We start from the raw sequence: 26,450 nt of genomic DNA, 5'->3' as shown, positions 1-26,450 counted from the left end.
GTGATTTTAATTGGCACTACCACGATAAGTGACGTTGAGATTTCCAAGAACCTTTTGCGTCCATTTAAAAAAAAAAAAAAAGCTACAACACTAGAAACATGTGACCAGGCTGAAACCAGCACACTCACACGTCAAGCACTAGAATTTTTTTTCTGTCTTTGTTGTGACCTCCCATACACTTTAATGCATGATTCATTTGCAAATGTTTACTGCTTTTTTTTTTTTTTTTAAAGGATTTATTTTTAAGCTTTTTATTTAAGTTTTGAAACTGTGATACAGGGGATCTAGATCGAGATGCATTATTATTCTAGAATGGGCAGTGCATGCCGTAGTTCAATACCAGCACAACAGATCGAAGTACTGTTGTTTAACAGTAGATTGGGCTGAAGGACCAGGGCTGCCTGCAGGTCGTGTCCTCTTGCCGGGGGCTGACGAGGGCTTTTCTTTCTGCTTTGCTCTGGTAAAATATGTAAGATGCTTTGGTTCCAGTGTAATTGACTGCAATGGGTACAAACAGAATCTTCTGCTTTCCATGGTCCAAACGCTCTCTTTGTACAGATGTGTGTGGAATGAGAATTACTGTACAAAGCAACAGAAACTCTTTGCAGGTAAATCATTGTGGGCTCTGCCCTTATTCTATTATTAGTGTAAGCTTAAGGCTTGAAGTAGTTTTATATTGACAGAGTTCTTATTTGGCAGCAGTAATATTAAGTACTGCTGGCTATTTTAAGTTAAATGTTTTCTAAACTCAAATTGAATACTTAAGGTTAAATAAGGATCAGCTGCAGATGAATAATGTACTGTTGGAATTCAGTGGCTGATATTAGTGAATGGATGATAAAATATTTAGTAGCAGAAACTGAAGTGTTTAAATTTTACAGAGCAGCAATGTGAAGTTTCATGTTCAAGGCACCACAAGTTCATTTTCTGTTACAGATTTTTTTATGCTCCACCAGGGGTCAGTGTGAGACTGTGTTAATGCCCTCAACGCTGTTCACCCTGCACCACACTGTACCTGCTGCTCAGTTATTTTAATGGATCACTCCATACAATCAGGATCTAGTTCAAAGTTCTGACTTATTTATTTCAAATACCCCCCCCCCCCCCATCTGCCAGCTTGCATTTGTCAACTGCCTTCCTCTTGAGTGAGTGCCTCAAAGACTTGCACACAGCACTTTGCTCTAGATCTTTTAGCACATGTCTTTGGGAAAGAGGAAGGAAACTGAACAGGAATATAAGCAAATCACCATGAGAAAAGACATGCTGTTATTTACTGGTCTCCCCAGAGCTGAGATTTCTAGCTAACCTTGCAATGCCCAATACTGCCATCCACTGTAGCATATTATGTTTACAATCCAGCCTCAAAAAAACCCTTTTTATATGTAATGCACAATATGGCAGTAGCTTCTGTACTTGTATAAAAACATGGACATTACAGGGTTAATACCCAATTGCAAACTCCACTTCCATGCCAAGGTTGGATAAGCCAGGAGTTTCATATCAGTATAAAATACTTTACAGTATGCTCTAAAATTAGAAGCATGAGATCCTTCACACTGCACATACAATACCAAGTAAAACTATTACTTCCTGAAAAAATAGGTCATGGGCAAAGAAACTAACTTGCAGGAAGTGAACCAGTCTAAGACCGTGCTTGATGTCAAACATACAGTTCTGTGACCTACTGTACTGTGTAATGATAAAATGTGTCACTTTACACGTTGACAGTATGATTTCTTTTTCTTTTGCCTGAACCCATTACTGCATAGCGTTTCGAAGTTGAAACTCACATATTGTATAACCTTTCTTCATATTTGAGCCAGTATATATGAACTGCCTGTTTAATATATTAGTTGACCCCTGTAGCTACCAGGTGGCATAGTTGGTTACCATAACAACAACTCCATACTTCCTGTTTCTCTGTGGATGTCTGAAAAACATGAATTCCACAAACAGGTAAGATTATTTTCCATAAATTGCAAAAAAAAAAGCATTTTTATTTGATGTAGAATTTTAGTTTTACTTCTATAGAATTCAAAATAGTAAATGTTAAACATTTATCATAACTGATTAAATTAGAAAGCTCACTTTATCTGTTTCAATTATGAACCGCTATGCGCCCCAGGGTTTCTGAAACTGTATAAGGCGCCCTAATTCAGTTTCTCTATAGAAACATCTGACTTCAATATATTGTCATTTATATTTACTGGACTATTTCTTGGAAGGCAAAGTTAATTATACAGAGCCTGGCCATATTAAAATGAGTACCCATGCAATGGCTGTCTTTTTGTCATAGAAATTACACTGCTTCAGATGTATTGAATATTTGTAAAGGTTTTTTTTTATTTCATGCCCATGTCTTTATTACACCTCCTGAAAATCACAACCTCTCAGGTGAAGGCAGTGGTGAGGAGGGTGGTGCTTCCATTAATAACTAAGTCGCTATCAGCGTCTTACCATAGCAGTTGCCAGTGTTACACATCATGAAGTTGGCAAACGTGGAATGGAAGGCACTAGCACAAGTGGACTAATAGCTATTAGGCTACCTTGTAATGGCACAAGCGATATGGATTGCATCAGTGTACACAATGACAGCCTGCCTCAAAAGAAGTCATTTTGTGTTTGTGTGAAAAGGGATAGACTACACTCTAAAGCAGCACCTGAGTAGCAGGGAGAGATTCCCAAACCTTTGACTGAAGCTCTCTCCCCTGTGGAGCTGTTTGAACTGTTCTTTAACAATGATGTCATTGACACGATTGTGGAGGTGTTAAACCTTCATGCATGGCAAAAACGAAGAGCCAACTTCAGTGTCAGAAAAGCAGATGCAGGTTTTTCTTGTCATATTGTTTATTTCTGGAAGACGAGGAGCCAACTTCTGTGTCACAAAAGCAGAGATGCAGGATTTTCTTGTTTATTTCTGGTTATGTCCCACTGCAAAGGCGAAGGGTGTTGAAAATGTCATAAATCAAGCTGTAGATACCAAAAAAAAAAAAAAAACTGTAACCTGTGATGCATAACGTTTCAAAATTAACTCGGCAACCAAAAGGTAATTTAAAAAATATGAACATGCCTACTCCCAACCTGTCAAACGACACTTGCAAACAAAAAGTCCTGCAGTAATGGGTTAACTTTACTGACTGTAGGGTCAGTATTGACTCCTGACCAGGTGGAGGCTGTTTGATTTGGAGCAGTCTGGGTTTTCCAAACCCCCTTTTCTTCAGAGTGATTTCAGACTCCCTGTTTTGTTGCCCTTGTCTTTGCATTGTATATTCTGAACCGTTCACTTTGCCACTGTGTCCTCCATTTCAGTCCGCCACAAGCCTCTGATGGCAGCCTGAATAACACTTGCAGCGTTAGTAGTTTCCCCTGCTGATTGCTGTAAAACATATTAATACCTTGCCAAAAAACCCTTTGTAATCGAGTGGCTGTTGAGATTTATCTTATAAACTTGTGACAGCAGATTAACAGCTAGACTGGAAGAATATAGTGAGGTTCCTTCCTGTAGCCTACCTAGAGAAGTGAACGACTATAGACAGTGCTGATGACAGACAGACCTGTAGTACTCTGCAGTAAGGAGAGCTGCAGTACTTTTTACCTGATTTCCCCCTGGTGTTGTGTGTTCCTGAGTAGATGACTGCAACTCCCTTCCTGTCCACTGGGCCTCCCAGCACAATCATTCCAAGGTTACATTAAAAACCCATTGAAAACTCATCAACCCACGTATTGACATGAACCATCCCTCCCTTTAGTCAGTTTCTTGCCATTTTTTTTGGCTTCTTATTATTTATTTGGCTTCAATTGGAATGTATCGTCACTGACACTGTTGAAACACGTGGAACCCCTATCTTGCTGTGCAGTAGATTAGCCTCCTCGGTTTAGGAGAGGTGCACTTCATGGACCGAAGACCCCAGTGCAGTTGGCAAATGATGTACCAGACATTCCACATTGTTACTGGAAAAATCACATTTAGGAATACCACCAGGGAGCTATTCATTAAAAGGTAAATATTCACAGGAATGCTACTGTCAGCTCTTCCACTGAAGTGTAACGTTATATAGGAGGTAGGAAGACTCCCCTGAGGCTTCCTGAGATTATATACGTGGCTGACTGGCAGCCAGCTTTAAAGAGAGTAGAACAGGATGTACAGAACAGTTACAGGCCAGATATTTCCACAAGGGCCAGGACCACAGTTTTGTTCTCTTTAGTTTGAGCATATCAGATTGCTTTTGTTTTCTTATAAAGTCCAGTCTCTTGATTCATGAACAACACTTACTATGACTAATGAATTGTAAATCTCAGATTAGGAGCAGATCAAAGTCCATATTTGTTATAAGAAATGTCAGATTAAGAGGGGTTTTGAAGTTCTGATTAAGTATTAGTTGTATTTGTCATTTCTATTAGTTCTTTTTCTTTTTAAAACGATTCACTTCAAAATCACAGAACGTGCAGGGTGCACCAAACACTGCTTTACACCCTGTTATCAAACGCCCTTCGATTTCAGTTTCACGAATATCAGACTATATTTTAGAGTTTGAAAAAAAACGTTTATCTTACGTTTTTTTCTTTTCTTTTTTGTTTCCTGATCTGCAGTGGAGATGTATAGGGTTAATCATTCACAGCATCCTCGACCTGGTAAATAATGAAGAGCAGGAAGTCAGAGGTGAGATCAGATTTATTCCACACGTTCTTCAGCAGCAGAAACAAAGATAGGAAGCAGCCTTGTTGTTCAGGGTGGGAGTTTAACAAGACATGATTCCCCTTGAACGTGCTCTCTTTACTGTGTGTTACTCCAAGCTTCTAATAGTTACATTTTACTTGCATGTTCCTGTTTCAATTCCCTTCTTTTTTAAATTGGGGATTCTACAGTTTAAGAACCCAACAACATTCTAGAATAGTACAATAGTTTAAATAATGACAAATGAAAAACACCGTCGTTTTACAATAATATGCATTTTAATTATATACATATGTACTGAAGATAATGTAATGCAATTTACTTAACATACAAAGTCGTTTTATACATACTGGAGTTTACAATAAAAAATACATGAAAAACAAACTGTACAACTATAAATCAATAAAATATTACAACTCCTCAGTACTAATCTGGAGAGAAGTAGACAAACCAATATGAAATACACACATTTATTTTTTGTTGACACAAATGACCTGGCTCATACATTTTCACTGTTTTTTTCAGTTTTTTTTTTTTTTTTTTAACCTCAAAGAATAAAAACATTAAAATGTCTCACTTGTTTGTTGCTAAACAAAAAAACCTTGCAGAACTGCCTACAATTCCTTGAGAGAAAAACTTACAAATTCACACTATCGCCTCAGAATACAAACTACTTCCATATTACTTGATTACAGGTTTGAAGAACGCCACTTAAATATGTTGTAACAATAACAGAGTAATGAAATATGATCTCTACAGTGGATCTCTTACATGCGCCGATTACTCAGTGAATGAACCACACTCAAGCATTAATATATATATAATTATGAGGCGAATATCTCTAGGAGGGGAATGCTTTATGTTTACAGACTACTAAAGCAGTTGATCATACTAGTAAGAATAGTGCTAACATCAGACTAACTGATATGTATGGTACAGAGTGGTGACAGAGACACATGCAAACTGAAATGCCACAGCTAAACTCCTTTCACATTGGCATGCTCTGCCTGGGTCGGAACCTACCCGGGTCAGAACCCGATGTCTTGCGGGTCGGCTGTGTGATTGCACACTGCTTTTTGAAGGAGCCGGGTCGACCTGAGTGACAGAAGCAACGTTCACATGAACACCCTTTCATCTGGTCAGGATTTCAAGATGGCGTGCTTGTAACGGACAACTTGTCGGCCCAAATGTTTCTTCATCCCTGCTGCAATCTGGCTCATGGTGTGTCTCTATCACAGAAATATGATGAAACAGAATAAACCAAAGTGGCTTTCAGGTTTCTTTGCAGTGAAACCTTCATGCTGGCGTGGCTGTTTGTTACTTCCTCCGCTTATGAATGGCCAGCATGCACTTTGTCTCGCTCAACCCGGGTCAAAGCGCATCAACTCAAAGGTGGGTCGCTGCCAACCCGGGTCGAGTTAGAGTCGACCCAGGTACGTGGTTCCACACTACACAGGATTATGACCGGGTAGAAAGAACATGGGTCGGGACCCAGGTAGGAGTGCCAGTGTGAATACATGAAGGGTTTTTATATAAACAATACCTAAAAGGGTTGCCAGACCCATAAAGCAGGATGACTGCATTACATGTACAAAAAGCTTAATATGCAGAAAATATTTTAGTTGTTTTTTGTTTTTTTGTTTTAGGTGTGTATGAACTACCTTTTAAGAAATTAATTACCTAAATTTTAATAGCTTGGAAACTATTTTTTTCCCCCGGCATTCATTTTGTTATTGAAATTGTAATTGTTTTTAATCTTGTGGAATCATCTGATTCTGATCTTGCCTGCTTGGTCCCTGACTCAGTGTGACATCATTGTGTGATACTTGCTTCACTGCCTCCCTCAGTTTCAGAAAGGTTAGTGACAAGCTCAGAGACAAGCTTAAGACACACCTCAAACACGGTTCCACAAAACAGTTCATTCGGACGGGACAAGAAACATGGAAGCAGGGAATTTTTTTGGTTTTGTTTTAAGTCTTAATTAGTGCTTTAACACCCCCACAAACCACCTTCAGACTTTTTTCACTCAATTGAGGATATCATTTTTATTATTCAGATCTTGTTATGGGAAATATGTTTACCTGATCTAACTGGCTGACTTAAAACTGTATATTAATACACAGGAACAGACAGATTGTGCCTCACTAGTAATAGACTTCTCCTGAAAGTGAAGTTAAAACCCCCTGTCTTCAATATTTTCACACTTCCCTAAATGGCTTTGCATTCATATTCATATTAATATTCACCTTTCAAAGTATGTTACAGGGGGTGATGTCTTTCTTTATAACAAACAGATTTACTGTAATTCTGGTAACACAGCCGTGAGTCGGTAACACTGCAACATCAGAATTCAAGCCATCAGCTTTTTATACTGGCTGCTAAGGTTGGTCGAGAAGGTTTCCATTTTGCTGCTGCTTTCATACTTTGTGCTGCTAGCTGTCTCTGTCTCGTTTTTACAGCAGAGAAGGTTGCGAAGCTGCCTCTGGCACTGCGAGGAACCAAAGTAGTAAATCAGGGGGTCCAAACTGCAGCTCAAGCTGCCGAGACACATGGCGAGGAGATAGGCAAAATAGGACGACTCACTGTACCCATGAGCAAACTGCAGGTAGTGTGTGAGCAAAATGATGTTGGTTGGCACAAAGCAAACAATGAAGACGGTGAAGACGGTGACTGTCATGAAGATCGCTCGGGTCTTCTTGCACTTGTTGGCCACGTTGGACGAGTCGAGGCACTGGATGATGCGGATGTAGCACACGGTTGTAATTATCATAGGAATGAAAAAGAAAATGAAGCAGAAAATAGGAAAGAAGTAAAGATAGTAGCCTTTAAACTCGGAGATATCCAAGACGTCATGGCAGGTGGTGATGCCTAGCTCTGGTATCTCTGCCGTCTGCTCGGACAGAACAAAAGGCATGACCCCGCCGATGGCGAGACACCACATGGATATGCACATTATAGCTGCCGTTTCCCGGCTACGCCACGTCAGAGATTGCATGGGGTAAACCACAGCCAAGAAGCGGTCAATGCTTATGCACATCATAAGCAGAACTGAGCAGTACATGTTGCAGTAGAATGCGGCGGTGATGATTCGGCACATGACTGGTCCGAATCCCCAGTTGTTCCCGCAAACATGGTAGGAGATCTTAAACGGGAGGAGGAGCACAAACAGCAAGTCGGCGATGGCCAGGTTTAACATGTAAATCACAGCTGGCTTACTCAGTTTCATTTTGCAGATGAACATAAGGATAGCAAGGCCATTCAGAAGCAGGCTGGAGGTGAAGACCATGGTGTAAACTGATGGAATAAAAACAGTCATCCAAGAGCCAGTGAGGAAATGCTTGGTCCGATCGGAGATGAAGGTGCGATTCCGGTGAACGGGGACATGCACAGGTTCATCCCCAGACCCCCTTCCCTCAGAACCATTTCGAGACTCCAAATCAAAGTACTTGATGGGTTCATCTGTTCCTGTCCTGGTGAAGAGGGGAAAACCTCTTATAATGCTCTCTTTAAAAAAAAAAAAAAAAAAAAAAAAGAAATTCAAATGATTAAAGCTCAAAAAATATGTAAAAATATATTATGGTTCACAAAATGAGCATATGTTCTCAAACACCCGATCTGATTGAAATCAGTCGATTGAATGGGACGTTATCAAGCAAAAATCATCCCATAGGAATGGGCCACTAGGTGCCTACTTGCCTACTAGCAGGTAGAGCAGGACCGGATCACGCGCTGTAATGGGCGTCGGTTGTAGTAGCCGCTAGAGGGCGCTAAAAAGAAGTGTTAAAATAATAGTAAAAATTACTTTAATAGTAACACAGTTAGGTTTAGGGGTAGAGATCACATTAGGATTAGACATTAGGTTTAGGGATAGGGGGGTAGAGTTAGGGTTTAGTAGGCTAGTAGGTACCTACTGGCCCATTCCTATGGGGTGATTTTTGCTTGATCACGTCCCATTCAATCGACTGATCTCAATTAACTAAAGAAAGAAAGAATTTGGCTCACATAAGCATTCTGGCTATTTTGTGATTGTCAAATACAATGTGTTTTTCGTTGATGTAAACATTGCACTGCACCAGACGTTTCTATGTAGATTACACTGCATACTGTTCTCAATACAATTCCGTACAGTACAGCTCCGTAACATAGATGTGCTTATGCCCCCAAAATAAAATACTATATTTAGTGCAGCATAAAAAACATATCTTCAGAAAAAATAACAACAAAAGCTATACAGTTCCATGCTTACATACATTATATATATATATATATATATATATATATATATATATATATATATATATATATATATATATATATATATATACACACACACACACACACACATATATATATATATATATATATGAATTGGCCGTAAAGTAACCAAAGCACTGTTGATTTATTATATAAGTACAATTCAGAGCCGCTAAAAACAATATTCTCTCTAAAAAGTAACAAAAGAAGTATCCACTCACCGTTCCTCTGCATAGCTGTTGTTACAGCGGAGAGAGCAAGAGTTATACAGATTACAGCTTTCAAACCCATGGCTGGACACTCATCGAAAAGGCGCGGCGCAATTCCTTTCTGAAGTTGGTAAGAAAAAAAAAATAGCCACCTTTGTTCAACAAGCTTGTTTTGGGTTAGGCGAGTAGAAAATATCGCTTTCAGTAACACGAAGCTCCGAGCGGGGTGTGCAGGGCGAAACAAAAAAAACCCTTACATACAAAATTTGTTCAAAAGTTGCTACGGCGACCACAGCGCTATACCTCCACAAGTCCACAACACTGGCCGAACTGTCTAGCGACCCCCTTTATCTGTCTCTGCCTACGCATTGCTGTGACGAAACAACATGCCAAGCTTGTCGAGGGATTACGTAATGTGTATTTCTACCAAATGCACGCCAAATCTGATAAATTATCTCCTATTGTTATCGTGCGCCCTATATAAAACTTTCCTTTGCTACGTGCAGTAGCCTACTTTCATGGCTGAACAACTTTATTTGTCGAAAACAGAATACCACAGTGAGACATAAAAAGAGATTCGCTTTAAATAGCATCTAAAGAGCTATGGACATTATAGAATGTCATGGGCAGGGTCTATTGAGTTTTTATGTAGATACAGGAGGATTTTTACTGGCTCAAAGGCGGCAGTTTTTTTTTCTGCTACCAGTAGCTGTACAAACCCATGATTAATATAACGTGCCCCTTTTCCTTTCTCTAAACTACACTGAAAAATATAAACGCAGCATGTAAAGTGCTGGTCAGATGTTTCATGAGCTGAAATAAAAGATCCCAGAAATTTTCCATACACACAAAATTTTCTCTCAAATTTTGTGCACAAATTTGTTTACATCCCTGTTAGTGAGCATTTCTCCTTTGCCAAGATAATCCATCCATCTGATAGGTGTGGCATATCAACAAGCTGATTATACAGCATGATCATTACACAGATGCACCTTGTGCGGGGGACAATAAAAGGCCACTCTAAAATGTGCAGCTTTGTCACACGGATGAATCCTGGTTTCAACTGTACCAGGCAGATAGCAAACAGCGTGTATGGCGTCGTGTGGGCGAGCGGTTTGCTGATGTCAGCGTTGTGAACAGAGTGCCCAATGGTGGCAGTGGGGTTATGGTATGGGCAGGCATAAGCTACGGGCAACGAACACAATTGTATTTTATCCATGGCAATTTGAATGCAGAGATACCATGACGAGATCCTGAGGCCCATTGTCATGCCATTCATACTCTACCATCACCTCATGTTTCAGTATGATAATGCACAGCCCCATGTCGTAAGGATCTGTACACAATTCCTGGAAGCTGAAAATGTCCCAGTTCTTCCATGGCCTGCATACTCACCAGACATGTCACCCATTGAGCATGTTTGGGATGCTCTGGATCGACGTGTACGACAGCATGTTCCAGTTCCCACCAATATCCAGCAACTTTGCACAGCCATTGAAGAGGAGTGGGACAACATTCCACAGGCAACAATCAACAGCCTGATCAACTCTACGTGAAGGAGATGTGTCGCGCTGCATGAGGCAAACGGTGGTCACACCAGATACTGACTGGTTCTCTGATCCACGCCCCTACCTTTTTTTTTTTTTTTTTTTTTTTAAGGTATCTTTGACCAGCAGATGCATATCTGTATTCCCAGTCATGTGAAATCTATAAATTGGGGCCTAATGAATTTATTTCAGTTGACTGATTTCCTTATATGAACTGTAACTCTAGAAAATCTTTGAAATTTTTGCATGTTGCGTTTATATGTTTGTTCAATGTAAATGCTAAAGACATATTTCTTTTTCTTCGTCCCTGATTTTAAACTGCTGGTGGTAGAGCAGGTCTGTAGCATGCATCGCTGGCACAGCTGTCAATCAGAATTAGAGCTTAATTAATTAGAGCTTAATTAATTTAAGACGCGATTCTCCATATTTATGTGCAGTGTGACATGCATATGTATGACCCGATAGATAACTGGATAAGCGGTTCTCCAGATGCTGGAAGGGAATGCAAGGGGACGTAGTGAAGGCGGTCGACATCTATAAATACATATGTATGACATAAATATGTATTTGTAGGTACGCTTCTATACGGCATCCCTATTATACAGCTATCCATCCCTTAACCCGTTTGAGTGACATGTGGAATTCGTTCAGTGTCGACATACTCCCCCCTTATTTTTGGATATATGGCTGAGGTACTTGAACAGGATCGATCGAAAGGCAAGGTCTTGTAAAATTGAACTGTCAACCGATAACCCTTTCCTTTCCAACAATTCACATTTCATATTGTCCATTTCATTTTAAAATAGAAAGTTAGCAGTTCAGTTTTATTTAAGGGATAATGGTTTTTCTGTGGAGTGTTAGAAGTAATAATTGAACTCCGGAGTCATTTATTTGAACGAGAGCGCTCCATTAATACTGCTGAACACAACAGAGCAATGGCATCATTACTGTTATACTACAACTTTTTATAACTACAAAGTTATTTTACTTCTTGTTTTCCTTTGTGTCTGTTATAAACACTGTAGTCCATTAAAACTTTTTACTGAGAGCAGGGCTGAAGCATCCATGTGAAATGTTTAATCAGTAAACAGCTGCCTGGGAACACGTCACCTTCTCAGCCGTTCCATCACCGAGTAATAACAGAAACCCTCCATAGAAAACAATGGCACAGCTGTACCGTAATATTGTCAAATATGGAGTGCATTAACCCCTTAAGGTACACAAGGAATTGAGCTGTTGTTCCAACGGATTCTTCTTAAAATCCATTTGAGAATGACTCAACTATCACAAGGAAGAAACTGACAACTTGGAAGACCAGATCCAACCAACCAAGTACATTTTAAACTCTGTTTCATGCATCTCATTGCAAAAATAAGACAGTTATCATTTTTATTTGTGGGACACATACGTCTCTTGTACCTTAGAGTTAAGCCATGCTACATTGTTAATATCAATCAAAAACACACTGAAGCAGTATGGTGTTTCTTAGGTTTATTTTTGCTTACACAAAACAATGTGCGGACATGCAAACAAACATTCCTATTGAAGCAGTGAGACAGCGAGAAGTTGAAGTATTCAAAATAAGCAGAAGAGTTTCCAGAAAGACATTTAAAAAGGCACAGAGCAACTATTTCAACAAAACAGATAACAGTCAGTGTAGGTAAACCGTTTTCTGGTTTAATACTCAATGGCTACACATCCACTGTCCTGTATTTGACCACGAGGCAGTAGTGCATTTAAAAAATAAATCAATTCACTGGAATTCATTTTACATTGGAACTCTCTCACTCTATAGCTTTTAATTATAATTTGTAAATATATTTCATATACATACAATCAGTCGGTGTCAAAGAATAAACTAAATGTATTATATTTATGAGAGAAAAAAAATCAAAAATATATATTTAATATTCTTAAAAATTACTTAGATTAATGTGGAACATTTCTTCAACTTTCACAATTCTTTTTCTTTTAATCTCGACAGAATCTATTAAACCCATACTGTGGATTGATTAAACATACATTTAGAATAAATATGTACCCATACCATAAAACCCATAGATGTCTAGTTATTTATTTTGCTAAATGTTTTTTCTACACTTTTTTTCAGAAGGCACGTCTTTTTCTTTTGAATTCCAGTTCTTCATAATACAAAATTACATGTTACAATAAAACATTTAATAATCATAGCTGGCAAACGCAGGCAGTCCCATATTGGCTGATGTTTGCGGAGTGCTTCATTTGCCATAGAACTTCTTGTTTAGCAGGAATATCAGCAAATTGACGTTCACTTTAGCTTTGTCAAATATCTTCATCACAGCTACGCCCTCATACTGCAGCTGAAGCAGATCCTACAAAAAACAAAAGCATCAAAGACCTCATCTAAAAAACTTTACGTATCCCTATTCACCAAATCGTTGCGACGCTCCAATATTATTGGATTATACCCCGTTTGGGTGGTTTTCAATAAAAGTTGAAGGGAACATTTTCTAGACTAAAATAGTAAAAAGAAGAATGAATACATTTCAAAAGTTTAGAACTGTAGCTATTACATGGCCATTATATGTGTCTGAGCCTTGCCCATCTCTAATAAACCTGGCTATTCACCCATAAAGAAAATCCCCCACAATGGAGAAGCCTACAGCTGCTGTACATGCAAATCTTGGAGAACAGCAATAACCTCAACTGTTTGTTTATACAGACACAGGTCATCAAAAACAGGTGCAGGGTATCAGAGAGTCCGCAAGAAAAAAAATCTTTCATTAAAACCAAGAGGTAAAAATGTATTGGGAGGAAGAACCCAATCCCTGTAAGCACTTTGCTAGTGATTTCCTCTGCTCTGTTTACTGTTATCTCAAACACCATTGGTTGTCAAGGGAAGAAGACTTCGCCAGTAAAGAGACACACTAAAGTGACATACTTTTATAACTTTATAGGGAGAAGGCAAGCTTTTTGCTCCAACCTGCACTCATATGTATAGATTTTCACAGCTGAACATACAAACAGGAAGGTATTCAATATATACTTCTTTAATATAGCAGAACCTGTATGTGGCTTTTATAAGGTTATGTTCTGGTATAACTGTAAATAACGTGGTGCCATGCTTGTCAAAGTGAACACCACACCAGGACTTTATGGGTGTGCTCGATCGAATAGCTGTCAAAGCTCAATGATGAACGTTATCATTTTGAAACATGAGCGCATCTTAAGTCGTCACTTGAAACCAGTTAACAAGAGATGACTGATCTAAAACTACATAAATGGGCTCCAACAACCTGTTTTGCTTTATGAAGTACAGAATAATACAGTATATTACTGCTGAGTTATTTAAGCAGATTAGTGATAAAAGGTAGTGATTTGTATTCTGTATTTACTGAACCCTTCAGATGGAGGGCTCAGTTTCAGTTCTTTCTAAAGAGCCAGTACATACAGTACACCTGCTACAGAACCTCGACTTGCTAAAACTTCAATTAACTGAAGAATTGTGTAAAATGTTTTTTTTTGGTTCGTTTTGTTTTTCAAGACAGAAGTTGAGCTCCCTTCTTGTACTTCTGTATTCCCGCTGACATTTCTCAAAGTTTTGTTTTAGTTCTACGTTCTCCATTGGGAATAGTTAGTTTGAGTTAATCATGATGCAATACCTTTTTCCTGTAAGTGCACATGTATTTTACAGAAGCAAAATCTGTGAATTGCCTTGGAACAAAAGCAGTTCTAGAGGCTACCACATTGTATGTAATGTATGACGAGAGGCTACCACATTGTACGATACATGCATGACAAGAGGCTTCCACATTGTATGACACATGTATGACAAGGTTATTGGGAGGAGATTTTAAGGTGAACGGTACACTTAACAAATACATCTGAAAAAAGTTTTCACAAGTCTTTTTCACACAACTTAACCTTCTAATGTAATCATTTTAAACTAAATGACCTGTTGTGTTTTTATTATTACTGTTGTTATTAGCAGTAGTAGTACTAGTGGTATTCTTAATATTAATAAACCAAGCTGTGCTAATCCAACACCCTGGAAGTTAATAAAACAAAGCCACCCCCACCTGTACATGTGTTAATGAGGAAGCGTGTACATCCTGCTATACTGTACCTGAAAATGAAGCTGGACTTTTTCCATTTCCACCCCCATGAACTTGGCTTTGACTTCAAAGTCCCCGACTTCCTCACTGGGTGAAATGTCAAACATAACATTCTTAAACCTACCAGACAAGGGTGAGACAAAACAAACCATCACCACTTGTATCAATTCACACTTACAGGAGCTTACACATTAAACCAGCTTCCAGCTCTGAAATAAGCTTTGTGCATTTCTTTGTTTGTAAATTAAACCTGAAAAAAAGTGTGCTACAGCTTCCCAGAGATTTCTAGTCACATGTATTTCCTACATGATTAGCCTCAATAACACTGTGGGTTCACACAATGGTCTCAACTAGTTGCTTAAACACTGCAAGTCTACTTTTTTCAGACTTCAAAAAGATGGCAGTTTACCGCTTACCTTTGTACCATTTCAGGTTATTCAATGTATAAAGAGCCTTTTTTTTCCTGTTTATGCTATCTACTGAATAATATGGGTTATGATCTACCTAATTTGCTTAAATATTCACTAGAATAAAGAAGTCAGAAGGGTTTCTGGCTCCCATTCCCACTGAAGGAAGGAGGAACAAAACAGGAAATCGCTCCTGTGAAATGGGCTCACGATCGAGCCCTCAGCCAGGTATGAAAAGATGCAGTGTTTACAACTGTTTAATCAAGTCCATACTATACTACATGTGGATAACCATGCACCAGGGATGGAAAAATAAATATCTTTATTTATCTTTAAATTTAGCATTAACATGATCATGAATAGCTGTATCTGTATATTCAAACCCTGAATCCAATAGCATGCGTGAATGTTTGAGTGCAACAGCTTTCAAGAGCTCAGCGCTTGTATAAGCCCCGGCTTTCCACCATACTCACTGGCTGGTCTGCAGACCCTCAATCTCCAGAATGACCCCCTTCTCATAGAGTCTGGCGGCAGTGTACCTCAAGGATGAATGCTTGAATGATTTCCTGTTGCTTTTCTCATCTCCTTTCTTATTAACCTTTATTGACCTCCTAGCATTCCTGCGATAAAAAAAAAAAAAAAAGATCACAGTTTAACATCTAGTCATAAAACGTTTATTTCAAGTTTAAGGCTTTTTGCTTTACATCAAGATATTATTATTTGGTTTCTTACTACATTGTCATAGTCTTGCCTTTGATCAAGTACTACTGTACTTGATCTAAAAGTAGACCTTGTTCCTTGTCTTTAAAATTCCAGAGTTGGTTTTAGCTGGAAGGACAGAACCTCACCCTCTCCCCTCCCCTCCCCTCTCCTCCGATGGGTCGACTTCTGTTCAGCAGCCTACAACCAGTACTGTACACCAATCTGTGCATGCTCAAGTAATGCATGCAACAGGAGAAGAGTATTCAGGGACTGTCCACAAAGTAGAAATCACCTTGGTTTAACATCTCAAAAGAGAGAACCCACAACAGCATATCTTTCCCACAGACATTGTTCTGGAAACACACAGTATGGACTCCAGACTCTTTCTATAGTGCCTGGTGTTCACTGGAGATCTCCCCTGTGAGTCCTGCTCAGTCTTGGTGTCTGATCTTGTCAGATGTCAGAAGTTAAGCAAGGATGAGCCTGTTAAAGGTGTGTTGGAGGCTCAGTAGGGGGCACTGTCCCATCCAAGCCAGATCTCCACCTTTGCTCCGATACGACCCAGGAGGTCCTGCTGCACTGATGACATGTTAAACCCAGGTCTTGTCGACTCCGCGCACATTAAACAGCCCATTGACTGCTTTCACAGAGCAGCATTCAAAATAATAACGCAGAAGAGCAACTGCATGAGAATAATGGAATACAGCACTGTCTTACTTTCTATCAAGGTTGTCCAGGCAGGTTTTGATGTAGGTGTCGTAATAATTGACCTGGTCTTCGTAGAAAGCTGTCTTTGAGTTCAGTGCATTCAACGTCTGTTGAAGCTTCACTAGTTCCGCCTTTCTACGTTGACGATACCTTCTCTGGTTTCGAATATCCTGCAAGTCAAATAATACATATAAAAAAAATAAATAAAATGTTATCTAGAATTAAAAAAAACCTAAAAAACAAAAACACTTATTCTAAACGTTTACCAGAAGCCATAATAGTAGTACAGTATTTCATGTTACAAAGTAATTCAATATGTTAACATAACATTATTGAGCAGGCTTAATTGGACTGCATGGCCAGATCTGTAAACCCTTCTAAATAAAAGCGCCTATATAAAACAGACACACTAAAGAGGTACCTTTGAAATGTCATTGATGATGACTTGATACTTGTCCCCTGCAGAGACCAGGCCAGCCTGCTCCAGGGTCCGGAGGTTTCTCAGGATTTTCCTCTTTTTCTGCTCTAATGGGAGCTGCCCGTCTTCAAGGAGGGACTGACTGTGCTTCATTTTATCAGGGGTTTTAGCATTCTGCACAACGAGCTTCTCAGCTAGCTTCAAGTGTTCAGATTCCTGGAGAGAGAAAGAGGAGGGTTAGAACTGAACCATTACTATGAAATCTAAAATATGTACAATAACAATAGTAGTGGCCATATCCCGTTATGCCTAGTTGTTAGATTTATTTATTGTCATATAAGTTGCTAACTTAAAAACAACCTACAGAACTGAGCAGTACCACAAAAACAAGACGTTCCTGGTCGTGTTGAAAAGGTCCAAACCTACCAAGGACCTGCAATTGGGTTTTATATCTTGGTTGGATCACACATGCCACATGCATTAATTGCAACAGAAGGATTTATTTGGTTGGTCAGAAAAACGCAACAAAAACAGCCCCCCCCCCCGGTTTCACGAAGTCATTTCTTGTAAGCCATGGATAGAGGGGGTTTTAGGGCACTGTATTTCTGTCTAGCTCTCTGATTCACGGGGCCCTTTCTATACTGTATTGTAAGTTACCTGTAGTGAAGAGGCTGGAGTCTCCAGGATCTCTATCAGGTTTTCTCCTGCCTGAGTTCGAATCACATCCACAATCAGCTTCTTGGTCCTTTTTAAAAAAAATAAAATAAAAAAAAAAACAGGTTTTAATGGTGTTAATAACATTCCACTAACATTCTGCCTTTAGTTAAAGTAGAGATATACCTTTGATAAAAACACATCTGAGAATCTGTATTTACAGAACAATTCAGGACAATGAGATCACTGCAGCCCACTGTGCATATGCCAACCCACAATGCATGTGAAGATTACAACACACTCCAATACATTCAGTGGTGCTTTTCACTTTCCTCTTCTCCTAGTTGGCATTTTTGTTTTTAGAATAAAAACCTGGGGTCATCAGATATGATACTGCTTTGCTCTCAAGCTACTGCTCCAAACAATGAAGGCATATTCAGGGATGACTAAATATGTGTATACATGGTCTTAAGACACCACATTGAGGTGCTAAGGGTAGGACAATAGGGCAGGTATGAACAGTTAGGGCTCTCTTCCACTTCTTGGACTGCAATGTTGTATATTTGCATATTACCATTAAACCCCTCCCCCCTCAGGATTTGAGGATTTGGAATGTTTAATATAATGATATAATTCTATAGGGTGATGCAAAACTTTTGGCCATAGCTGTAATGCAACGGAAAGCAGGGGATCAATAAAGTTGTTACAGTGGTTCAGAGTTAAGATGATGGATATTAATATAACCACCTTAGTCGCTCTTCTCTCAAACCATTAAGCGGCAGAAGGTCCGATTTTATTCTTGCTCATTTCTTTACGGTTGTGCATTCACTGTCAGTCTGTGCTCGTAACAGACCTGGGCTGAGTCTCTCCACAGAGCTGCTCTGACCATCAGTCCTTCTCTCTTCAGGTTACTCTAGTCGTTACTTTCTCTGGCACTGCCTTGGGGTTCTGGAATGCCTTTCCAGGTTCCACTGTGTCATTATCAAAGCCTTATTTAATAATTTATTAAATATAAATATCTGTACCTTTTAATATATTTGTGTATTGTATGTATATGCATGTTTTTATTGATATTGCTTGAATGCATAATTGTATGGTTTATTTTTGAGTATGGTCTACTCAGGTCTCTCTTTGTATTAGTGCTGCACTACTGAAATGTACCTAAATAAAATATGCACATCTAGGAATAGCCTTCAATGGTTTGAAGTATGTGGTTGTGATCCTGCAGGGGCCCCGGAGATACAATATGACACTCTCTAACTAAAACATGCTGCAGTAACAGAGGCTAGAGCAGTTATCAGACGCTGCAGCTAGGGCTTAATCACCCACGGCCCATACTTTTCCTGTTTCTTTAGCTTCTACAGCTTGGAAACTCAATTAAGATAAAAATTAACTGACAGCGAGTGTGCAAAAAAAGAAAAAAAATGACCCTTTCAGGACCTCAAGCTGTGACTAAATTAGGGAACAGGTCATGGAAAGATGGTTCATTCAAAAGAGCCAAGCTGGAAAAACATTAGAATATAAAAACTTCCTTTCCATTTATTTAATTTTATCAAATCAAATATATCCCAGTATCTGAGCAGATAAAGGCCACTGTAGACTGTAGCGTCTTATTAAAAGTGACACTTACAAATGATGAAATTGTCTTACTGTACTACCACTGAAGAGGAGGTAGTCAACCACTTTCTGCCAAGTCCCTTCAATAAACGTTTCTGTTCTATTTTCCCTTAATAGAAACGGAGTGCTACTGCACACACTGTTCAACAGCTGGACTTCAGTTTGAAGACGCATCGCATCAAACGTATACATTTGGATGTGTTTTAGAAGGCTCTTGCGGTCAGTCTCACTATCTTTCAGTTCATTAACGTGGATTTACACTTCTGAGTTCTCTGAATACAAACACATTGACAAGGAAGCCCCACGGTGGTGATATTAACAGATCTGTGAGGCATTTACTCAGGGTCACTGGGGTGTGGTGAGGTATTCTAGATCCTCACGGCACAAAGATGTGACATGGGTAAACATACCCACAATACTGTAACGTGTTGTGTGTAGGGTGTCGCATTGTATAATAAATCCCATCTCGACCACTGAGGCGCAAGTGAAACTGCGAAATGGAGATGATGTACTGGAATTCAGAAACAGCCCAGAGTTGTTTTGTATGTTTTATTAGATTACCCTACCCCCTGAAAATATTGTTAAAAGCCACTGGCTCTTCAATACAACTAAACAGATCCTAAACTTACACTGTGAGAACTAAGTGACCTTAAGAACAAGCAGTCTTTGAAAACATTTTATGACTATGGAAATTACGTCCTGTCTTAAACACAGAAGTAAATATTAGGGTGCATGGGGTGAGGGAAAGTTTACACTGACTTACCATCCTTAACTTTAATCATATGACCGACAGGACTACTGAAAATAACCTTATTAGGAATACAGCGATCATGTCTGTGAATAATAAAGCATCTTTTAAACTCTCAACTTAGTGTTACCGACCCCCTGCAGTGTTTACAAGAAACATATTACTTTATATTACTGTATCATGTGTTGTCCATACCGCAGCAATTTTTTCAACTTATTTCCAATTATGATCTTTAATTCACATATCATAGGTAGATTTGGACAGTGAAAAATATAACGGACACAGGACACAGCCCAGGTATGGTAATGCGTTTCTTGCCAGCTCTGCAGTGTATGTGTCTAACACTTCAATCCCTACTTTGAATCAGTACTGTCCGACTATCAACAAATAAAGAATACACCGAACAACAAAAGATAAAAGCAAAAAAACAAACGCACACCAAGTGAAGGACAAAAAGTCCTCAAATGTGTGGATGGGGGTGGGGGGGTTTGAGACTAATGATGCATCCAAATTAGTTTACAGGAATCGCATGCTCCCCAATTCTCCATATTTCCCCATGAGGAATCCAGATTTTTTTCCAGTTTGTATCCGATTGTTAATACAGTGCAGAATCCGCCAGAAAGTCTAGACAGGCCATCTTGACCAGGTGTTCCTTATAAACCTACACAGCTGTGATTGAGGGGATTCGCTTCAAGAAACAACATCTGCAGCTAAAGGAGACTGCACACTCCAACATGCGCAGCTAAATGAGACTTTGCACACTCCCTGGACTCCTAATGCATAGCATGCACTAAAATATCTCATCACAGGTAGACAAACACATCTGGAGTCAAATTCAGGAAGTCAAGCTTCCAGCTGAAAGTCCAAGAAATCCCAGTGGGGCTAGCTGAATTACTGTATGACAAAAAGACGAAGGGACACAGACCTCCCATTCTTGTACTCTTGTCACTGTAGGACTTGTATTGCTATCCTGTCTGAAAACAGCTGCTAATAAGGAGCCTCTCCCCAGAAACATCTATCCCGTTACAGCGCTATGAACGGGAAGCTATAGTCCAGACAGGCTACATTCACAGTCCACAGTCTGCATCCTAACAGTCAGATCAAGCAAACTGGTCAATGATCTATGACCAGCAGCACCAGAAGGAACAGAAACTCTTCACTCATGCCCACTCACAGGTTTACCAAAGGTTCCCAGGAGCCTTACATATGTAGGTGTCCAACACAAACTGGTTTCTGAATATATGCTCAAGTTATGACTGGCTGGACTGATGAGTGTTCTAAGTAAGATGTCATATTCAGATACCCTCAAGACAAAGTACCACATTTCACCAGTTTGATGAACATGTGCGCTGATCTATCACTGCTGCTGTGGATTTGCATTTCTCCACGGGAGTTTTCAAAAACATCTGCGTGCTGTAGCTTCAATTCACCCGGTTAGAAGCATTTTCATCTGCGTGCTGTAGCTTCAATTCACCCGGTTAGAATCATTTTCATCTGCGTGCTGTAGCTTCAGTTCACCCAGTTAATCATTTTTATGTGGATCTAAGTCCTCCCACACAGTGCAACTGTACAGATTGACCTAACTGGTAGTAATGATTTTACGGATGAAAAGTAAACTTGTTGAAGCTCATTGTACAGTACCCCGTCTCCTCCTACCTATTCATATTTCATACAGTACCCCAGTCTCCTCCTACTTATCCCAGTTCCACACAGTATCCCCGCCTCCTCCTACCTATTCACATTCCATACAGTATCCCCGCCTCCTCCTACCTATTCACATTCTTTGAAAATTGCTGCATGTTGCATTTATATTTTTGTTCAGTATAGAAGCCAACACAATATCTCTGGTCTTTTTAAAATAAATACAAATCAATGAAACTTAAACTGGGCAACAGTAAGTTAAACTGATTATTTCTTTGCTTTTGGGAAAACTGAGATGTCATAAGCCAACTGTGTTTTAAGGAGGTGGGTTTAAAATAAAGATGCTCAAGGGAATTTGCGTCCCTCAAACAATCCGGCTGTGCCACTTTAACGAGGTTTTCCTGGTGTTCACATTTATTTATTTATTTATTTAAATGTCACAGGCTTACTGAACCAGTTTTTTTTTTCTTTTAGGTTATATTAACACATTGATTGTGTGTGTTTGTAAAGCGCTTTGAAGAAGTTTTTAACTGAAATAATGTCAAATGTTCAATTTTTACAGTGGAACGAAAGCGAGACTGTGCGGCAGTCCAAAGGAATCCAATGGCTAATTTTGTGCTGGGAAGCACATCCTGTACAGAGGTGGGGGGGGGGGGAGCAATATTGATGCAAACACAAACAGGGTAAAATAAGTGGATTTCAATCAGTCAGGCAGTATTCCATTTAATCTGACATGTACCCTTCACATCACTAGCTCTCCACGTCGCACTCTTCAGTTTCATTAGGGCTCCGGCTGGTTTTAACACAAACTGGCTGTTTGCTGAAAAGCCTTAGCCTCTCTATCACGGATTTGTGGGACAGGGACTTGTCATTCTCCTTTGGAACTGAACAGGCTGATCCACCACGTCATTCTTTTTTCTTACAACACATTTAGAACTACAACATTGTGGAACGGTGAGAAAATTCTAAAATAAATTACAAAAAGAAAGAATGTATTTTGTCCAGAAAAGTGGGGATTAACTAAAACAGCACTTGTCAGTTAATCTTCTGTTTTGCTGGTGCTGGCAAACCTTTACAGCCGCTTATAAACTTTGACAATCAGTAACCTCGCTGTACTATTCAGCACGATTAGAGTTTCATCAGTTCTTAGCAGTAAATCAATCCCTGCGATGGTTATGTGCTCTTTTACATACCAATCATTGACACACACAGGCATTCGTTTCTCCAGGGTTACGTTATGATGCTAGCCCATTTTTAACCATTCAACACTGCAGCTTTTGGATATTTGTCAAGTAAACAAAACTTTTTTGATAAAGACTTTAAATCAGCTTTAAGGATATCTGTATCCTGTAAGCAGCACATAACAGGATCTTGGTACCTATTTGTACACAGATATAATTGATCAGTTTACTTACAGTGTTACGATGACTGGGCATTTTCTCATATAGTATTAAAATGCAACGTTATCATGCAATTTTCAAGAAATTTCAAGAAAACATCCCACAGTTGACAAATATAACTGCCCATTATTTCACACTTGTCATGAAGTACAGCATCACAGAATTTTACATACGTTACAAAATCCTGGCTCAAAGTAATACAAAAAAGACCCCTGACGTGTAAACCAGGTGCTACTGTATGTGCAAGGAGATGTTTTGCACCAATTGTCACCTGGTATCAGTACAGAGCTCGTTCACGGAAACTTGCAGGCCAATTTCACATCATTACAAAGCCTGTGTGTGCAAGGATCCCAGATAAAGAAAAAGCAAGCAACTGACTTAAACGCAAGGTAAGGGAATGCATACATTTTGCAACTTGCTAGTGGTGTACATGGAGAACAGCGTTGGAATATATAGCTCTTTTCTGAACACAGGTTCTATAAAACAATTAATCAGCAACCTTACTGTAACCCTTAAAGCCATATGTCTGCATCTTGTGTAGATTGCAGGAACTAAAAGGTTTGCAGTATTTTATACAATAATAATGTTTGTAAAAAATTCAAAGTTTCCAGTACTTTCCCTGCAGACAATTGAATTGTTATCTATCTTTACTTTGTGTGTGAGTGTGTGTTGCACACACACACTGGGTCAAATGACATTTAGTTGTCTGAAGTAGCATGACAATAGTGTGCATTTGCTTTTGCAGTTGTCTGTACCGAAAAGGGTTAAACAGGCTGTCAACAATAGATGCAGATATCCGTTTTATACTTCATACTCTTATCTTTAGTTTAGAATACAGCACTTAGGACAGGAGACAACTTAGGAGCAATAGAGGATGGAAGGTAACAAAGGATATAAAAGGAATAAAATTTAAAACAGCCTATATAAACTTCATGTAGGCTACAACAGTTTCATGAATATCAATTTTAATTTCATTAAGTTGCTGCTCATACTAACTCACAGGCATCGATCTAGAGCTGACCTGCACCCCAACCGAGAGCAACCGCAGACCGAGTTTGAGAGAGGGTAGCAAAACTAGATTAAAAGGAGTACGTTTGGAACTCTGCATTAGCACAGAGTCAAACAGTTCTATACATTTGAGAATTGAATCTAGCACTATGCAAGCTCTAGGGCACAGGAAGCCCGATAGCTGCAGTACAGAAGTCAGAACAATTACAGGTCAGCACGGCTCCATGCATTTTATTTGTTATACACTTATTCCTCCTGGAGCAAAAGCTTATAAAACCTGCCCCACTATTGATCTAGAACATGTGTATTTGGTCTTTAGAAACAATGGCCCCTATCCCAAGTTTAAAAAAAAAAAACATGCTGCTTTGTGCAGGATTTGTGGTCTGCATGCACTTCCAAGACTGATTAATGGCAGGTAATTCCACACCATTGCACACATTCCTCAGTGATAAGAGCCATTGCCTCCTTCCCTAAAGGCCCCTCGACACCCCTGGAAACGGTTGTCTCTGCTGTTGCTACAAAAGCACTTCTGTACAAAACAGCAGCTGTTCTGAGCTGTGGGGGATGCCTCTCCGGCCATCCCGAAACTTCCTGACCATTTCACCCCCACCAGCTAATGTATTACCTCTGCGTTTTTCTATTATCAACTGTGCTCGCTACTTAAAAGTCCTTAAATATGACTACACAGTCTAAACCAGACTGCCAAAATATGGCTACACAGTCTAAACCAGACTGCCAAAATATGACTACACAGTCTAAACTAGACTGCCAAAATATGGCTACACAGTCTAAACCAGACTGCCAAAATATGACTACACAGTCTAAACCAGACTGCCAAAATATGGCTACACAGTCTAAACCAGACTGCCAAAATATGGCTACTACTCACGAATATAATGCAAGTGCTTTAAGAGGAAAGTATTTCCATGTATTTCCTTCCCTAAGACACATCAGTCATAATGAACATGCATTTTGCTGATGTGGATGAGATATGACTCAGGGTGCTGCTACTTCCTGTTTAGTTTAAAAAATAAATGACATTTCCTTGCTGGGGCAGCCGCAAATGCTGGTGGCTTGCAGATAGTAGATTTATTTTACACATTATGTCCTAAGCAGAACTACAAATAAAGCCATCTTCAGCATATATTCTATGAAATACTGCAGAAAACATAAATTATGAAACATGATGACTTTTGTATAATGTGATTATGTAAAATGCACCCGCTTTTTACTAGCCTGGACTGACAGGGTCTGGTTGTATCTTAAAACAGATTAGAGCTCTGAACGTTTTTATTCACTAAAGCATGAAGTGAAACATTATGTTTAAGCTGTGAAAAGTAGATCCATAAAATTGTGTTTTTTCCAAGCTCTATAATTAGAGACACAAACTAACTGCAAAAGGCTATGGAGCCACTAGAAGGTGGAGTAATACCAGAAGATGATAATCAGTAATTAGGCTTCCAGGCCATAGGCTGGGAAGCCTATTGTTATTGCTGTGATTATTAGGCTTCCAGGACCATACTGTTACTGGAAAGTTGCTGGCAACTCTTTCCCCCTTATAACTACACCATGTTCTTTTCATTAACAAAAACAAAAAGGTGTCTCAAATGTAAAAATCTTGAAATCATAACCATTTAAAAATGTTTTACCATGAATCATTGAAACGGTTGGTTTGATAGGGTGAGAGTAGTGCTCAGCAATACAGTATTACAGCATTCCTGGTAATTCAGGCTTTTATAAAAACATTGCAGAAATATTATATATATATATATATATATATATATATATATATATATATATATATATATATATATATATATATATATATATAAACAGCAGTCAAGTGGAGTCAAGAGAGTTGAAAAGGGTAAAGTCCTGCATATGGTTTTTGGAAGGAACAAGGGAAAAAAAAAAAGACATAAAATGTACAGAGAAAATGTTGGAGCAGCAGAACTACTGACCACACCTTTTACATAAGAACATAAGAAAGGTTACAAACCGAAAGGAGGCCATTCGGCCCATCTTGCTCGTTTGGTTGTTAGTAACTTAATGATCCCAGAATCTCATCAAGCAGTCTCCTTTGGGTGTGTATGGAGCGGATGTTTACATGGTCAGAACTACTTCATGACCATTTCATTCTTATTGCGTGTCTTTATTTAGTCTGCATGATGCCTGGTTTAGTGTCATGCAGTGATGTCTACTTTCCCACAAGTTTTTTTTTTAAATAGGTTATCATGAGCTACCAATGCTCCTTATCTAGTTTGTTTAGCCATTTCTCCATTGACAGATCCTACACAGTATTACACTCTTGACACCGCATTCATTGTAGTCAAAATATTGTTGCCAGTCACATTTATTGAAAACTATG

General features: G+C 39.1%; 2 protein-coding genes across 2 annotated transcripts in view; both read right to left on the bottom strand.

The window, feature by feature from the left end:
* Positions 1-4,934: 4,934 nt before the first annotated feature.
* Positions 4,935-9,483, bottom strand: LOC121313574 (proteinase-activated receptor 1-like). The gene is made up of 2 exons (XM_041246257.1): positions 9,151-9,483; positions 4,935-8,179 (listed from the first exon to the last, which is right to left on the bottom strand). The coding sequence occupies exons 1-2, from the start codon at positions 9,218-9,220 to the stop codon at positions 7,026-7,028; spliced, it is 1,224 nt and encodes a 407-aa protein (XP_041102191.1). The 5' UTR covers positions 9,221-9,483; the 3' UTR covers positions 4,935-7,025.
* A 2,678-nt stretch (positions 9,484-12,161) lies between these two features.
* The window catches only part of LOC121313565 (ras GTPase-activating-like protein IQGAP1), a 93,846-nt gene continuing 79,557 nt past the window's right edge, over positions 12,162-26,450 (bottom strand). The window contains exons 33-38 of the mRNA XM_041246245.1: positions 17,672-17,759; positions 17,018-17,230; positions 16,606-16,766; positions 15,660-15,806; positions 14,791-14,899; positions 12,162-13,036 (exon numbers count right to left, since the gene is read on the bottom strand). Of these exons, the coding sequence (XP_041102179.1) occupies positions 12,923-13,036; positions 14,791-14,899; positions 15,660-15,806; positions 16,606-16,766; positions 17,018-17,230; positions 17,672-17,759 (832 nt within the window). The 3' untranslated portion in view covers positions 12,162-12,922. The remainder of the gene's footprint in view (positions 13,037-14,790; positions 14,900-15,659; positions 15,807-16,605; positions 16,767-17,017; positions 17,231-17,671; positions 17,760-26,450) is intronic.

Source organism: Polyodon spathula, chromosome 1, assembly GCF_017654505.1.
Source record: "Polyodon spathula isolate WHYD16114869_AA chromosome 1, ASM1765450v1, whole genome shotgun sequence".
Classification (NCBI taxonomy): domain Eukaryota; kingdom Metazoa; phylum Chordata; class Actinopteri; order Acipenseriformes; family Polyodontidae; genus Polyodon; species Polyodon spathula.
Note: the sequence above shows the minus strand (reverse complement) of the source record. Positions and strands in the feature narration are given on the sequence as shown.

Coding starts and splice junctions, on each gene's coding strand:
- LOC121313574 (XM_041246257.1), bottom strand. CDS start 9,220: ATGGGTTTGAAAGCTGTAATCTGTATAACTCTTGCTCTCTCCGCTGTA. Junction 8,180..9,150: donor AACAGCTATGCAGAGGAACG/GTGAGTGGATAC, acceptor TTTTTTTTAAAG/AGAGCATTATAAGAGGTTTT.